The sequence below is a fragment of the Dendronephthya gigantea genome, unplaced genomic scaffold, assembly GCF_004324835.1.
Source record: "Dendronephthya gigantea isolate DGI-Jeju-01 unplaced genomic scaffold, DenGig_1.0 000010F, whole genome shotgun sequence".
Taxonomy (NCBI): Eukaryota; Metazoa; Cnidaria; class Anthozoa; order Malacalcyonacea; family Nephtheidae; genus Dendronephthya; species Dendronephthya gigantea.
The window spans coordinates 193283-209972 of record NW_021163020.1 but is presented as its reverse complement, the minus strand read 5'-3'; the positions used below and the strand labels follow the sequence as shown (position 1 = coordinate 209972).

Genomic DNA, 16690 nt, shown 5'->3' with positions numbered 1-16690 from the left:
CGTTAATAGTGATAAAAACGCGTGTGTGGCTTCTGGGTTCAATTCCCAGAACACTGTCCGGTGTGAGTTCACTTTCTCATCGTGAGCAATTTCTACAAAAATTGTACTTAAATAGCTCAGTAGTTTGCGACAAATAAGCATGTTCAGGCGTAAGAAGCATTAAGAAATTGTGGGCACCTGCTTCCAGGGCCACTTTTAGTTAATAAACTGAAAGGCAGCTAAAAGTATGTACTAGTAGGGACAGTTTGATCGCCAAAGTTGCAAGGACACCACTAGTGTGGTTTATATTTATGCTCTACAGAAAGATTTTGGCACCTGTAAGCGGGCACACGTAGGAAACAAAACGGGCACGATTTTAAAATGGTATATTTACAGCCACTTTTATCTCCTGTGCCCCCCGGTCCTCTGTCAACCCCCCCCCGGTTCCTATGCCCCTGTTCAGCCGCTTTGTTTAAACCTTGTTTAACAGTTTGGGAATATGTAGCCAATATATATCTCAAAGCAGTTGTGTGATTTGCGAAAACGCTGTTACATTTTCTGATATTTAGGAATCGGAAGTCAAAAGGATATGTCCACTTTCTCGCAATTTCCTGTTCTTGGTAGCCCTTGGTGCTTAAATATACAATATACTTCATTATATGTATTTAACGAAGACGAGTATTCTTTTCTACATCACAGTTACATCTTAAATATATCAGGTCTCAGATTCCGTCAGTGATTTGTTAACTGCAGTGCTGAAAATATTTGGTAAGTATAAACGTTAACTGAAGTATTTCTTTGAAACAGCTTTTCAAGATGTATAAATCATATAATGAAACTCTCTGTATAAAAAAATTAAAGAGAATTAAACTTAGCCGGTTTCCTCTACATCTAGTCTGTAAGAAATAATGCCAATTAAATGTGGTTTTAGTTGTTTGACTCTCTTTGCGATAGATTGTTCCTTTAAACTAAAAAGATATTTTAAAAAACAGTTCTACTACGATTTGGTTCCCGCGATAGAATTACGTGTATAGATTAACACAGTCATTAATGTTTTCTCATCCAAGCATGACTTCTTTCGTTGGTGATTAACGAGCCAAAGTGATCTGCATTATTCATTATATTTACCTTAATTTGTTTAGATTAAGTCAACTTGAATAATTGTAGTCGTACCACTTTGGGAAACATTTGCTACACTACGACAAGAGGATTGATTGTAAAACAAAGATTTACAATGTCGCATACTCTGACCTTTACCATTCTTTTTCATCTTCTGGGACTAGTCAACTGTAACCGACATAACAGCGTCATATACCAAGGTATTCTACAAATATTATTGTTGAAAATGAACAGATTACTTAGAATGTCTACTGTTGTTTATTCAGTATCAGACTGCTAACCCTGAGATAAGTTCACTATAAAGTACAAAACGTTTTAAATGTAAGAAAGAATACGAAGAAAGCCGTTGAACTCTGACTAAACTTTTTTGTTGAAAACGTCAAAACACTTTCTTGTATAATTATGTCTCACAAGCGACATAACGATTTAGGCGCATTTGAATCCGCGCTCCAACAGGAAATAGGATTTGCCTTTCAAACCTGAAACGGAGAAGTGAATAGCGGAGTAAATGTTAACTCACTTTGGTTCCCAGGAAAATATCATGAAATATTAACATATTCAATACACGGTAAACAAAGTTTCTCAACATTTAATTAACCTATGGACCTCGTTGAGAAGATTTTATAAACAAAGTTTTACCAGACCATATTTAGTTCATGTTTATAAAGTAATCTCGCATGTTATTGCTTTTTCATTAGAAGTAGTGAGTTTCAATCACTCAGCATATTGTTAGAGTTACTCACATGCAATAAGGTCAGTTTTCCTTAGAACAGTTTATTGACTTAGCATTCAGTTTGATCATTCAAGTGTTTCGATCGTCGTCCCACTTTAAGTAAACAATCGTCTAAAGCCAGTGTATATTTCATCAAACATTGCTTGTGAAAGTTGTATCCACAACAGATGTAAATTTTGAGCTGTCTGACTATAGTACCCAGGGTACACAATAACATACATCGGATAAAACGTACACAAACTGATGTCATTCATCACTATTGTATTGTCGCACAGACCTTAGAACTCCTATGTTATAAAGTTTTTGTTAAACTAAAGTAAAATCTGAACTCAAAGGCTGAGGTTCGTAGACAATCAATGTTAATTTGGAGGATAGTGATATAAAAAAGGTATTTCCGCGACATAGGTTTTCGGTGTCTTTCATGTTTTTATGACTCGCATAATGTTTGTGTGTTAACACCCATAAAAGTAATCACAATTTTAACGTTTTCTTTCTTTGATTAGAAAATTAATCCTATTGTTTTCCTAAGCTTTTTTCTTTATTTAATGTTCTTACACCTTCGGAAATGCTTTTTCAGCTAAATTGTGTGTTTAGTCTGACCCTGGCAAAATTGAAAACTTTTCCATCATAGCTAAAAACGTCATCAAATGTAAGATCATGCAGAAGTTGCAGTGAAATTGCACAGTATATAATTTCAAGTCACTAAATACTTTTATTCATACTTTATTTTACAGCTGTACCAAATGCTTTCTTCAAAGAATGTCTTTTTGAAATAAATAATTACCGTAAACTTCATGGCTCGCAGCCTCTACGGTGGAGCAGTGATTTACAGTATCATGCGCAAGAACGGGCAGACAAATTCTCCCAAGACGAGATTCTTCAAAATGAAATAGAAAGTTTGGACTTGGTTGGCCAAGGAGAGACCGTCTCGTATTACTCTCCGTCCAAGCAACTTTGCCGCACGTTTCCCTCATCTGGGGATTGCCATGCATGCCGGGAAACTATAGTAACTTGGTACAATGAGTCAAAATATTATAACTATAAAACTGGATATTCCGTTGATGGCACTAAACAAGTTTTAGATTTCACGCAAGTAAGTAAAGGAACCAGTGCGATTTGATTAAAACTATATTAGCAAGATGCCTTTCTAACAGGTTTGGATCTTGTTTGTCAACAGGTTATGACAATTATCGTCGTTGTTTTTATCAAATTAATTATAGAATGGTTTTTAGCCAAAAAAACGTGACCTCTGGTCGATGAAACAGACATGTAAATTAAACAAATTTGTGTTTTTTTTTCAGTTGGTGTGGAAAGATAGTGTAAAGGTTGGTCTAGCCACAGCCATCAGTCCTCGATACGGTACGATTATCGTGGCTCGCTACCACCCACGTGGAAATATTGGCTTCCTTGACGATTACGTCAGAAATGTCGCCCCGAAAGGTGAGAGACCTAGACACGAGTGCTGACATACAAATATGTAGATTAATGGGCTCGTTATTTTATCTCACAGGCATGAGTGGTAGTGATGGATTTGGTGGGAATGATCGTGATAATAGCCAAGGAGGTCCTCCGTGCCGAAAACTGAAAAAAAGAAAAGTAGGCGAAGGTGAGAGAATTCTTCGATTATTTAGAAAATGATATTTGGACTGTTCATGATATGAGCCTTCAGCCTTCGTCCAACCTCGATTCTCGGCTGCATTCCTAAATCCTAATCTCTTTTTGTTGTTGTATAGAATCATCAAAATGTAAAAACGAATATGAAAACGATATCTGTGATGTTTACGCGCGTATACCCAAATATTGCCAATATAGCGCCCACTTTATGAGAAAAAAGTGCGCAAAAAGCTGTGGAGTTTGTGAAACTGGTGAGTACTCGAGTCACTGAATTGAGGATTTCGTAATATTTCATTCACATGGGGACAATTTCCTTCCCCTCCCGAGAAAGAAGGGCAAACATTCACTGTGGTGGATTTAGCTGTGCTTGATCTGCTGTGTGGTCTTGCCAGTTTATTAAATCTTTTCTTCCTTTCTGTAGAGAAGAAACTTGAATTACGATGGGAAGTTGGTAAATGGCTTGAGGTAAAAAATATTTTGTTAAGTTTCCCAAGCAAAGCTTCTAGTTCTTTCTCTCATTCATTTTGTATTTCTTTAATATCAAGTGTCATGGAGGATTTCGAAGACGTTCCGTGAAGTGTTTCCACAAATCTAATGGTCATGATTTCCTTGTTAAAAACACATTCTGTCGCCACAAGTTGGGAAAGAAGCCCACAGAGTACAATGATTGCTTGTTTGGTGTCTAGTTTACACTGTCAAATCGTTCGAATATTTGTATTTCATCAAAGGATGTGACACTGCATCGTGTCTTTCGTTTCCTCAAGGACAGTCCAAGACAGAAAAACTTATGTTATGCTTACGTAGTGATACCTTTTAGGGTCTGAATACAAACATGAAACTGGATAACTTATTTATTTTGCCCGTATTTCATGTTTGGAATGTATTATATAAAATAACTCTCACAAGAATGGATGAAATTCCTGTTGTTCAAGTACGTTAGTCGCGCTGATTGACCCTCCAAGTATAGAGACGTTCGTGGTGATTGTGGAATTCATTTATTATACCTGTATTTATTGAAATAATTTGTTCTAATTACAATTAGTGTTGAAAAAGATAAACATCATTATGGCATATTCAATGTGTTTTCAGATTTTTCTATCTACTTGCAGTAAAATCTGCACTTATAGACGTTTGTTCCTGCTTAAATTATCGTTATCACCCGTCAGCATTCGGATGGATCCGGAAGAGATTCTTGATATCAATGTAGTGGATGGAAAATAAGTTAGTTCGGTCAAATTCAAGATGGCAGAAAGTGTGGGAAATGCGATTTCTATATTTCTTGGTCCAAATGGTACAATTTTTGCTGTAATTTCCGCAACTTTATTAGTTCTGTTAACTGCTGGTTAGTAATTCATATTTTATATTCCTCCAAACTGATATCAATGAAAAGCGTTGCTGTGAAATAGAAATATTGATAGTGCAGTCCCTAAACAATGAATCATCACTTCACTCAGTTCACTAATACCGAACAATACAATTAATACAATACAACTATTAATATTACAAGAGGCGATTCCTATCCTGGCTTTATTAAATAGTTATTGTAATATGATTCAGTGACAAAGAGTGTCTCTAAAGTAAAAATAAAATAATAGTTTTAGCGTGGATCATCGGAAGAAGTAAAAACAAGGGTAATACTGTGTTGCTTGTTGGTTTGTCTGATGCTGGGAAAACTCTCATCTTTATCAGGGTGAGTAAAATGCCTGAATGTCTCAAATCCACAGACAAATCCCTCGAATGATTCTTAATAATTATGATATTTTAGCTGATATTTAACAAGTTCCTTCCCACTCATACTTCCATCAAAGAAAACAAAGCGAACTATAAAGTAGAGCAGGTTTGTCAAGTTATGACAGTTGTTGATCAAATTTTATTGAAGCAGATATATTCACCAGGCAGTAATCTTAAAATTTCTTGGACTTCTGCAGGCTGAAGATGCAAAGTTCTTGGAATTGATAGATATTCCAGGAAATGAAAAATTACGAGGAAAGTTTTTAGATCAATTCAAAAGCCTTGCTAGGTAGGAAGGAATTGTTTATGATTTGGTAATTGAATTTCTTGTTTACTGAGTAGAAGCTAATATATGTGGTTGGTTGATTATATTCCAGGGGAATAATCTTTGTTGTGGACAGTGTCACCTTTACCAGAGAACTACATGCAGTTGCCGAGTAAGTGAATGTTGCAAAAAGGGACCTATGGACATCAGTTATACCGTAAAAATTACCATGATGATCTTTTTCCAGATGTTTATTTGATATTCTGAGCAACAAGATGTTTAATAAACTCTCAGTAAAAATTCTCATTGCTTGCAATAAACAAGGTGTTACTCAGCTTTGAAGTTTGTTGTTTTTGTATAAAGAGTTAATATATTGTTCTTCATCTTTTAGACCTCACCACTGCTAAGTCAATGAACGTTGTTAAATCCCAACTGGCCAAAGAAATGTAAGTTTTGTTTATTTTTTATTTCCTATGACAATAGTTGGATTCAACTTCATTCATGTCATAGCAATGTCTTTATGGAAATGTTCATTTTCACAGCAACACATTACGCAAGACACGGGCGGCAGCTGTGAAAGGTTTAGATGAACAATCCGTGGCTCATGATGAAGTTTTTGTTGGTCAGAAAGGAAAAGATTTTGACTTTGCTGATCTACGTGGAATGAAGGTTGAATTTATTGAATGTAATGCAAAGGAAGATGACAAAAGTGGTTTGAAAGATATCCTTGAGTGGATGAAGAAATTGATGTAAGGCACCAGTTTTCACAATCCTTCCTCTGGTGTATGTGATTTAGCAGATTTACTGGAGTTGCTGACAACAAAGGCAAGATCTGAAGTCATAGGTCAGGCAAAGAGTGAAACCTTGAAAAAACTTGGAATTTATCCAGATTTGGGGAATTCTCATTAGTGAGAATTGATAGTGGAATCCAGGAATACTCCAAAGAACAACTTTAAGATCGTTTTAAACACTGAAAACCTCTCATTTTGTGGGCAACTTTACTAAATTATGATAAGATTACATCATAGTGAGTGTTAAAAATTCAACAACGCAACGATCACCTAAGCCATGGTTGAACCAGGATGTGAGGAGATACGGATCAACGAAAGCATGTTCGATCTTCAACCCTCAGCCTAGCGATCCTATCATCTGACTGTTGAAGGTCGAACTTGCTAATGCCCCTCGTTTCACTGACAGTTATCGAAGTTAATAAAATCTTAAAACAAACTCTCGTATTCTTGTTTGACCAATGCTCGCTGCATTCATCGTTGAATATTAAAAATGGTAAAATCCTAGGTTGATATATTGATTAAAGGTTTCAGTTTCCAATCGACATAGGTCTCTCCATGTGAGCGACCTCTAGCCTCACGAAGAGACTGATACACTAACACGGAAACATCTTGCTTGGTTTTCCTAATATCTTTATACACACGTCATTGCTGGTGGGTTCGTAAACCCCATCCTTCATAAGTAGAATACATCCAAGAGTGCATTTTTGAAAGCCATTATGACACTAGAGAAAGACGTAAAAAAATCTTCGGATTACCTTAGTTTCACAGTGCAAGATTCACGCATTTATTTTTCGATACTGGTGTATTTTACCATACGTACCTCGCTACAAAAGCTGCTTATCCATCTAACGTCTAGTATGAAGAAAAAACTCGTGTTAAAACTGGGAACAGAAGTCAGAGACGTAATTACAAACATTTCCACACACCTTTCTCACCAGGGGGAGGTGGAAATTCTTCGTCTAAATGTAGAAAAGAGAGTCTGTGGTTAGTCCATGTGCAGTGGCCTTATTTCAGTCCTTTTGGACTGGAGGTCAGGCAAGTAGCGAGCGCTGTGTTTGTTATGGTTCTGGTAACAAGCATAGTGAGAGAAGTGAGAGAAGTGAGAAATTTAGATGTTAGTGTAGCGAAAATTACCTGAGAATTGATGTTCACTAATAATTGGCGGGTGAGGAAACGGTACGTTTGGAACAGACGTTCCTAAAAAAATGGTTAGAACATCGGATTAACGATTTCAATCGTCGCCAAAACAAGTTTAATTAGACCTCAGTCATCCATACCGCAAAATCCACACGAGAAAGGACAGTGTATCTTCATAAAATCTTTGTTGTAATTACAGTAATCGTCATATTTCGTTGCGTAAAATGTGCAGTTTTCTCTGAGGTCAAAACATCCATAATTTTCATATTCTATAAGGTAGATGATACCCAGATAAATGTCTGCAAACTTAAGTAGGATAATTGCCTTAAGGCTGTGACTGTTGCATGTTTTATCAACCCGATATTGAGATTTCAACAGCCAAGTTTAGGAACATCCGCTTCTCACGAAACCGCAGCTTATTAAAGACGCTGTTTTGAAACATAAAAATCCCTCTCTCTTATTCATATTATATTTAATACCTTCTCCTCCAGGTCCAAAGGGAGTCGGCTCTTTTGGAAAAGTGTCAAATGTTCTTATTTCCCTTTCACCTTTAATTACAAGAATGAATGAAACAATTTTCTGTTTGCGTGAATTGGCTCGTGTCAGTCAACTTACTTGTGGTCAATGGCGGCAAGGTGGTGGTTGTGTATGCTGCTTCAGCTGGTGATTCAGGCAACGGCACGTAATCTGTTAATAATTAAGACATTAAACTACAATGATTACACGTTCAATAAGAGTTTAACTATAACTGTTTTCCTTCATTCTTACCGCAATGTTTGCAAGATCTGGGACAATGGGTAAACATAAAAGCGTAGTGATATTCACAATATCCATCAAAGTTTGCAAAATATGCGCATTCTTGACGAGCATCTGAGCAACCTGGTTAGCATGAGATGAAGAAATTAATGAATAGTTTGAACTGAATTTTGTGGTGGACTACTTGTATTAACCTGCTTGCGGTCCGCTACCTCCATCCCTGGGTTTACTAGTTGTCTTTATTTCCTGAGGCCTTGTGGCAGTTGTCGGATCCGTAGACAGTCTTGTTGTTCCTCCATTGACTGTAGAGATATGGATGAAAGAAGAAGTTAGTAGATAAAATAAGTCTGTCTTGTTTTTCATAGGTTTCTACACTGCATATTGCATTTAAATCACATCACATCTATGAAAGAAACATACCACAAAATCGACAGCTGTAAGGACAGTGTATCAGCATGAAATATCTAGTGTACTGACAGTAACCAGGATAACCAGCGAACCTTGAGCATTCTTCTCTAAAGTCACGGCATCCATGAATGGATGTTGTTACTAAGAACATAAGATATATTAGAGGATGGATTCGTGCTTTCATGAAGTATTCGTTTAGTTTGTAGGGCATTCATGTTTATCTATACGATGAAAAATGTATTAAGTGTGTTGTTCATATTAAGGGTTTTGAATATGCGCGATAGATTTGTTGTAACTTACTGGGATCCGGAGGTCCACCGATTAATGGTTCTTCGGTGTTGGAAAGCTTGTGAGTGGTAACCGGAGGATTGGTTGTTGTCAGGGTCACTGTGGGATAACGTGTAGATTGCGAGCTCGTGGTAGGGTCTTTTCTAGGGGTTGTAATGGGGCTCTGAGTAGTAACCGGGACATTTGAGGTAACTCTTGGTCTCTCTGATGTCCCTACATATCGTCCGAATTTGAAGTCGTTACACAGGTCTCCATTGCAACATTGTTTTTCACAGTTAGTATGATGAGAAAACAAACATTGATACTCGCACATTTCTGGAGTTGCGCAATGTCGTCTAAATACCGTATTACCCGTCCTTGGATTACGGGCTCGATAAGAAATACAGCGGTCAAAGCCATGTTGTATATTACAGCCACGGACTATAACATTAGGACTGGTGATTGAACATCCTGGTTCTTCAACACTATCTTCATAATCAGTTACACATATATAACATCGTAGTGGGCCTGAAAATCATTACATCTTGTTATAAATCGTTGAAAAATTTGCTTTGCCTGGCCATGCTGGTAATTATTTGATGAACTTCTACACTATCGTCACTAGCTGTGTTTCCCACACTTATATATCATATCGTTAACCTTCTTCGTATACCCTAAGAGTTTTTGCAATTCCACTCTACATAATTAACAAGACTATCAGAACCCCTGTGTTCCTGTTGATAAATGTCAGTAATATTATTGACATGACATTTCATACTTTAATTACTCTATTGTTAAATATTGTTAAACCCCATGTATAGGATGCCCACAACAAAATCCGAAAAAATATACCTCTTAAATTTATTGAGCGGTCTCCTATAAATGTCTGTCTTGTGAGTATAGCAGGTGTTTTTTATGTATCATATTTGATGCAACACTTGGTATTCAACTTCAAACGTACAATTTAAATATTTGAACCATGTATTCACTGATATATAATCTTAAATAGCAAGTTTTGGCATGACTTTGAAACCGAGTGTACTAATATTGTATAGTTAAGCACAAACTCTGCAGGTGTGCAACAATGCACATTAATTAACTTAACCATGTCCGTTCTTTCAAAGATCATCTTCTATACATATGGTAATTTAAGTAAAATCTCACTGACACAACTGACACACTTACAAGAAGCGATTGTTTTGGGGGTATATAGAGATATCGTGTTTCGCTTCTGCCCAGTGATGTTATAGAGATATTTCAGATGAGTGATTATTATCTTGGTAATACGGAGGATGAACTGATAAGCTAGGGCGAATATACATTGTTTGCATAACTAACGAATGGAAAGATGTTATCATGATATCCCACAGACAACGCTCTTTTTTTACAGATGCAAGCCTAAACGAAAAACCCTCACGTTTTTTAATTTCTATCAGACTTTGAGGAACTGTAAATAAATGAAAAGATTAATCCCTAAAACTGATTCCATAATATGGAATTCTTGCTATCGAAAACAGCCAGTAGAAAAGATGTTTTCGAAAAGAGACATGCTAGGTTTAAAACCAGAGTACATTCTAACACAAAAATATGTTTTTACAAAAAAATAAATCTAATTATATAAGTTCTCGGTTGGGTTCATAGTGCCTTGGGGTTAACACCAAATTGGACAACAGTTGTCAGATGAATTGTGCAAATAAGATGACAGCAAATTATGATAGAGATTATACAAGTAGTTCAATATGGAATAGATCATATTTAAGATTTTGAACAAAAAGGCCTCCAGAGACCATATGGTACGATAGAAACAGATAGAATAATGGTATTTCGTTATTTCTTCAAAGATGCATGCTACAAGTAATGCTTTGAGTGAACATTGTTACTTTTACAACCAAAAGAATCACTCGCTTACTTCTTCATATGACAAACACATGCTTCATGTTGTCAGTATTGACACACGTGATTTCTGTGATAGTGCTAAGTTTTGATTCTTGGGATGTTTCGTATTGTATTCGTCCTATATTTAGCTCCAAAGTTATTTCTACAATCAGATGGTAGGAGATAACATTTGTCATTGGACTGGATTCAATATTGGATTATCCGCAAAGGACGCTGGACTTTAATCAATAACACCTCGACGCTAAGAATCATTAACTTTTCAGTTTATTTTAAAAACGTTTTCTAAGGGTTGAAAATCTATCATTTTTCAGTGAAGCCATTTTAAGCGATTTTCAGCACATAAAATTTACTCATTGAAACAAGTAATCTAAAGGTCAAACGATTAATAGCGCCCTTTTCCTTGTATGAAGTCATTTCTATGTCTGCCTCATAATAACTAAAACCTTATGTTTTCTTGCTCTCAGGGTAAATACATCGTTGAAACACAAACATTCAACAAATAATAAGATCGTGTATCAAAGCTACCGTGGTAATGTTTAGATCAAATTCATTGCAAAATTTACGCAGCTTAAATTGAATAGAATTACATGTTTAAATCTGCAGATTATATATCCCGACAAACATCTCCCCTATGTATCACGTAACATGCTATTAATGACGACGAAACCCCAGTGTAAGACATTTTAGAAATTTGATTCAACTTGACTATCTTCAAGCATATTCAGTGACAGTAAGCCACGATATGCCGGCTGCAGAATGCAGTTGAGATATTGGAGCGGAATATAAGCCGACAAATTCACATGCATAGAAAGATATGAACAGTTGTGACTAACACAACGCTATCTATCAATTGAAAGCTGCATAGGGTTGAAGAAGAGTAATTTTGACCATAGCAAACGCTAAATCTTTCACTACATGTATGTTATTGTTTTCAGCTTAATACCATCATAGCTTAAACCAAGAGTGGCCGGCTCTTATCCTGTTCTATCCAAAAAGTAATGCATCCAGACATACCATAATATTTAATATGTCGTTAGTATTTACTTACGTCTCTGCTGAGCAATGGTTGCTGTCACTCCAGTAAAAAGAACAAGCGTAATAACAAATGTTACGCTGTACATATTTGTCCCAGGTAAGTAACAGATATAGTCCTCTTGTACAAATATTTCAATGGCATAATATCAAATGTTTTTCACTGTCCCGAAGGCGTGGCTAGCCGCCATAGGTGATCATGTTAGAATGCGTCTTAAGACAAAAAGAGAAATCATTTTTAGAGTGCAATCTCATTAAAATGCCGTTCGCTGGCCAAAATCCTAAGAATGTTAGGCCACTTGGTTTTCAAGCCTTTGTATGAAGTTTAATTAAAAAACAACATATAGTTACTTTAAGATTGTATAGGTGAAATTAAAAAGAAGTGTTTTTGTAATATATCTATTGGGTTTATTTGCTGATCGATTGTCAATATTTCGTTGATAAGGCAATAGATTTTTATCAATACTGCAATATTTCATATGATATATAGGCCTCTCGTACTGATTTATTTATGCACGAACGAGTTGTTACAGCGAAGTAAGTTCGAACATCGCCATAAGAAAGACCAGAAAGTATATTCCACTACCCACTTCAATTCACCATCATTTGTTGCCAATACAATCAATACAAATGATACACACTTTTAATGACCCTTTGGTATTCAAAATATGTCAATGACAGTTTTTAAATCCTTACCCAATAGCATGCCGTGGCTCGGCATAGAGAATGTCTGACAAGTGACAACAGTCAATTTAAAATACTATCATTCAACTATTGGAGTTGTGTATGTGTATCCTGCTCAGTTGAATCCCTTCTGATATTTGGTTATATCAACGTGCACAGATTTAAAGCTCGCCTACTGATGTCGGTCGTGTTTATATAGTGTAGCTTGGGTAAACCAAATATCGCTAGTATTGTAATTTACGAAGGATATATATATGAAACTACGGGAGAATTGGAATGAGAACTGATGACTGAGCTCAGGTGGCCAACCATTCATATGTTAATTCTAGTATTCCTCCCACCTGTAGTCTAAAATCACCTAGCAAATATAAACAGTACTAAAGAATTGTAGTACCCCAGCATTGTCTTATTCATATACAACAAAGATAATGTATAATGTCTTATAATCCGTTTCTGTCAGCATTTAATAAAAAACAGCTTAGTTTTAATCTTGTTTGACTAAGATTGTCAAGGTGTTTTCAAGATGACTTTCGCCAACCAAACATCATGGGGTGGTCAATTTGTTTAATGCATGCAGTAGAAGCATAGAAAAAGAAGAAAGTAGAAATGAGTAATGAAAAGTATCTCGCTCCAAAATCTCGCTCATCTGCTAACCCATCCAGGGAGAAAATTTTTCTTTCTCTTCGGTTGAGTTTCCGACTTTGAATACACATTAAGAAGATGACATACTAGTAATCTCCTTGAAGCGGTTCAAGCTAGTTTTAGGAGGATGAAGACCCGTCCGGGAGACTACATTCTATCCAGCCACTCAGTGTAATCTGAGCCTGCGATTCCGGTTCTGACTGTGTTGCGCTGTTGCTATAAATAGTTCTCTCTCCCCATTCTTCTTCAAATTGCACTGATTCAGTCCCATTCTTCCTACCGTGGGAATAATTGCGACTTTACATTCCTTTCTCTGGTATGTGATCGTCTTCATTTGAGGCATAAACAAAAAATTTAAAATTGATTTGGTAGTTTTTCTTCACTTTTTTCGTGCGGGAGACAACTGAATCACAATGATAAAGATAATTGTGACATACGTCACATGTTTTGTGGCGATTTTGATGTTAGTTTTAGCGTTTGCGACTTCGCATTGGAATCAACACACAACAAGCCAAGCTGGATCTTTTGAAAACCAAGTTCACTATCATCATGAAGGATTGTTTGAAAGATGCTTCGAGGTTTACGAAAATGACACGTTCATCGAGAGTAAGAGTAATTGTTTGAATATCGATATTGAAGGTAAGTCTTGTTGATCCACTTTTTAATATGTTATAGTAAAACTTCGTTAGAAGTTTCAATTATAACATGGTACGTTCTAATATCAATTCTTTAACAAATTATATATGTAATAAAATAGTTCTTTATCTTATGAGAGTTTCTGTCCTTTTACAGCTTGGAATGTGATTGTTATGATTCTACTTGGAATTTCAATGTTGCTTTTTATCCTGGCATTTGTCTTTGCTGCTATTTATTCTTTCTACACACGACGCTCAAAGTATCCACTTGTAACAAACTGCAGTTTGATAGGTTTGGCAGGTAAGGTAATTGTTGTAGTTACATGATGATATGTGCGTAAATGTAAATCTTGACCATCGATCAATTCCAACCATTTCAGCGCTTGCCGCATTTATCGCCATGATGATTTACACATTTAAACTTTGGGAGAATGATGTCTTCTTCAGTTGGTCTTATGGATCTGGGTGGACAACTGTAGCTATGGCACTCATTGGTATTGTTCTTATTATGGCTGATCGATAAAGTGAACATCAGGACTATGGTTACCATTTAGTGCAAACTGGATATATTTTTCATAGCAAAAGTTGACCTTTTATGTTATTGTGTTGTACTATATTTGAAATGCAGTGAATAGTTTTGTAATATACATTTAACTTACAAGGTTATGCACTTAACCTACATTATTCCTCGTATAAACAAACTGAATAGTCCTGAGACCATATACACTAGATTCATACACTATTAGTTTACTTGCTATTCACCATGTGTTTGTGTGGTGATATACTGTGGTAATAACTACAGTATAATTGGCTGTGTCCATCTGGTTATAATCCAGTGTAACATGTAAGATAATGTCTCTACAAAGAGTCATGGCTTTGATATGGAATGTAATGTTTTCTTTCTAATAATATTTGAACACAAGATAACAAAAATTTGTCTAATTGTTATTTAAAATAACTAAATAAACTACACTTGCAATTACTTTTTACTTCTCAACTTATATTTTAACATATGACTTATTGTTGTATTAGCTATTTCATGTTCATCCATATTTTGACCAAAATAATCAATAAATTCCCCATCAGGATCAACAAGATACAATATAACAGAATGGTCAACCTGGAAGAAAACAAACCTCACTGAATCATTAATACTATAGTCAAGTGTATTTCACTTCAATGCTTAAGTAAAAATCAAGTAAAAATGATCAAGTAAAAATAAAAATCTAGACTTACAATATAATCATTGTCAGCATCAGCTGGCCCTGCACTGTAATATACTCTGTACACTTTACACGTTTCTTTGACTTGCTCTTCTGTGCCAGTTAAACCAATCAATCTTGGATGAAAGTCTGAAATAATGAGATACACTTTTGAGCATGTATTGTTTACAGGTTGGGTGGGGTACTGAATACTGTTGTCAAAAAATAAATCCTTTCAGTGATATTGTGCCAAAGATGTTGCAAAATAAACAGTAGCTGTAAATGCAGCCAACCAGCTAAAAGATTAAAATACCGTACTTATTCTTGAGCTACTTTGGAGAATAAGTTCAATTATTTTGTTACCTTGAATATATTCAGCAACTGTTTTGACATCATCCCGTGCAGGATCAACTGTGATGAATATTGGTAAAACTTTGTCTGGTACATCTTTTGTATTATCTAAATCAAAACAACATGTTTGTCACTAAGTACTAATCTGAGATGATAAGACTTTTTGGAAGAAAAGTATATACCTATTTTATCCAATGCATTTTGTAATTTTTCTAGTGTTTCAGGACAGACATCGGGGCAATGGGTGAAACCAAAATATAAGATTAACCAGTGACCAAAAAAGTCTTCATTTGTCACAGTTTTTCCTTCATGATTTACCAAGGTGAATGGCCCTCCAATTGCTGCTTTCCCAATTGATCTTTTCTTCTCTGCTTCCTGTTCTAATGAAATGAACACATTGCTTAGCAATTGATCCTATTTTTCTGGTTTAGACCTGATTAGTCAATATGAGTTGTCACTGATGAACTGTCTGATATAACTATAAATGCCTTAATCCAGTCTAAGTAGTTGGGCTAAAGAAATGGATCTGAAATGGTCCTATTGGTCCACTCAGTAAAAGTATTCAGAAGTTAACATACTCTTTTCCATTTCATCCTTTGCTTGTTTAACATAATATACAGCAGCACCACCAATAATAACAGTGACAACTAATCCAGTCCATCTAATGGGACCTCTTTTACTGCTTTCTTTAACAAAATCATATTTTCTTGGTGGTTCGTAAGACATTGCGCAGCATTGAAGCCTCTTTTGCCACCACAATGACTTAGTTTGATGTGGCTTGATTGAGAAAAAATATAAGCATCACAAAAATGATTTTTTATGGTTGATTATAAACAGTGGGATTCTTGGTAATGCAGAGTAGCTGGTGTTCCACTGGAGGTGGTGTGATAGAAGGTACTGTAGTACTGTAACTTTCAAATTGTACAAATGCAGATTAAACTATATCTACTTCTTTTTTATTCCACAATCCGCTGGGCTTTTCTATTATCAAAAAATATTGTACGTACAACATTCAAATGATTCAATTTGTTGTTGCATGATGCGATAACATGTATCCCACGTGAAACTCGAAATCCAGCTAAGGTATAAAGAGATAAAGAATTTACAAAATGTCAAAATACATCATTTAGAAATAAATAACATGTTTTGCAGCATTTTTTATACCTAAAGTTGTAATTTTGGCTGAGAATTTGGCAGAATTTGCCGCCATAATGACAACTAAATTTTTTACTTTAACAGTGTAAAGGGGGGGGGACACCATTAGTATATGAAATAAAAATTTAAATAATAATGCAAGATATGGTAAATATGATAGATTTTAATACAAAATCTAGATTGCAATAGCAATATATTAATATTGTAAACCTTCAGCTAAAAATTTTCGAGTGAGGAATATAATTTAAATAGGTTGTCATTGGTAATAAAACGCCATCCTCGTCCTCCCCCTG

At 35.6% G+C, this 16690-nt stretch overlaps 5 protein-coding genes across 6 annotated transcripts; 3 read left to right on the top strand and 2 right to left on the bottom strand.

Annotated features, from left to right (window-relative positions):
- Positions 1-659: 659 nt before the first annotated feature.
- Positions 660-4518, top strand: LOC114518323 (cysteine-rich venom protein latisemin-like). Its single transcript, XM_028538300.1, has 8 exons — positions 660-747; positions 1122-1298; positions 2566-2924; positions 3133-3271; positions 3342-3437; positions 3565-3696; positions 3867-3910; positions 3991-4518. Exons 2-8 carry the CDS (start codon positions 1214-1216, stop codon positions 4129-4131), a joined length of 996 nt encoding a protein of 331 aa, XP_028394101.1. The 5' UTR covers positions 660-747; positions 1122-1213; the 3' UTR covers positions 4132-4518.
- A 76-nt stretch (positions 4519-4594) lies between these two features.
- On the top strand, positions 4595-6668 carry LOC114518324 (signal recognition particle receptor subunit beta-like). The gene is made up of 8 exons (XM_028538301.1): positions 4595-4787; positions 5041-5135; positions 5211-5282; positions 5374-5465; positions 5554-5613; positions 5689-5765; positions 5833-5887; positions 5984-6668. Exons 1-8 carry the CDS (start codon positions 4688-4690, stop codon positions 6192-6194), a joined length of 762 nt encoding a protein of 253 aa, XP_028394102.1. The 5' UTR covers positions 4595-4687; the 3' UTR covers positions 6195-6668.
- LOC114518322 lies at positions 6209-11936 on the bottom strand. The gene is made up of 12 exons (XM_028538299.1): positions 11745-11936; positions 8834-9328; positions 8546-8674; positions 8320-8427; positions 8138-8248; positions 7985-8056; positions 7849-7917; positions 7510-7638; positions 7367-7429; positions 7159-7191; positions 7053-7084; positions 6209-6954 (listed from the first exon to the last, which is right to left on the bottom strand). The coding sequence occupies exons 1-12, from the start codon at positions 11815-11817 to the stop codon at positions 6826-6828; spliced, it is 1443 nt and encodes a 480-aa protein (XP_028394100.1). The 5' UTR covers positions 11818-11936; the 3' UTR covers positions 6209-6825.
- A 1413-nt stretch (positions 11937-13349) lies between these two features.
- Positions 13350-14623, top strand: LOC114518468 (claudin domain-containing protein 2-like). Its single transcript, XM_028538462.1, has 3 exons — positions 13350-13693; positions 13847-13990; positions 14070-14623. The coding sequence occupies exons 1-3, from the start codon at positions 13468-13470 to the stop codon at positions 14210-14212; spliced, it is 513 nt and encodes a 170-aa protein (XP_028394263.1). The 5' UTR covers positions 13350-13467; the 3' UTR covers positions 14213-14623.
- Positions 14624-14653: 30 nt separating this feature from the next.
- On the bottom strand, positions 14654-16674 carry LOC114518467 (protein SCO1 homolog, mitochondrial-like). 2 transcript variants are annotated; one of them, XM_028538460.1, is made up of 7 exons: positions 16608-16674; positions 16250-16320; positions 15821-16019; positions 15425-15622; positions 15255-15350; positions 14926-15041; positions 14654-14809 (listed from the first exon to the last, which is right to left on the bottom strand). In XM_028538460.1, exons 3-7 carry the CDS (start codon positions 15966-15968, stop codon positions 14669-14671), a joined length of 699 nt encoding a protein of 232 aa, XP_028394261.1. In that variant the 5' UTR covers positions 15969-16019; positions 16250-16320; positions 16608-16674; the 3' UTR covers positions 14654-14668. The 2 variants fall into 2 exon arrangements, with proteins under 2 accessions (XP_028394261.1, XP_028394260.1); XM_028538459.1 differs by lacking the exon at positions 16608-16674 and adding an exon at positions 16407-16465.
- Positions 16675-16690: the final 16 nt, after the last annotated feature.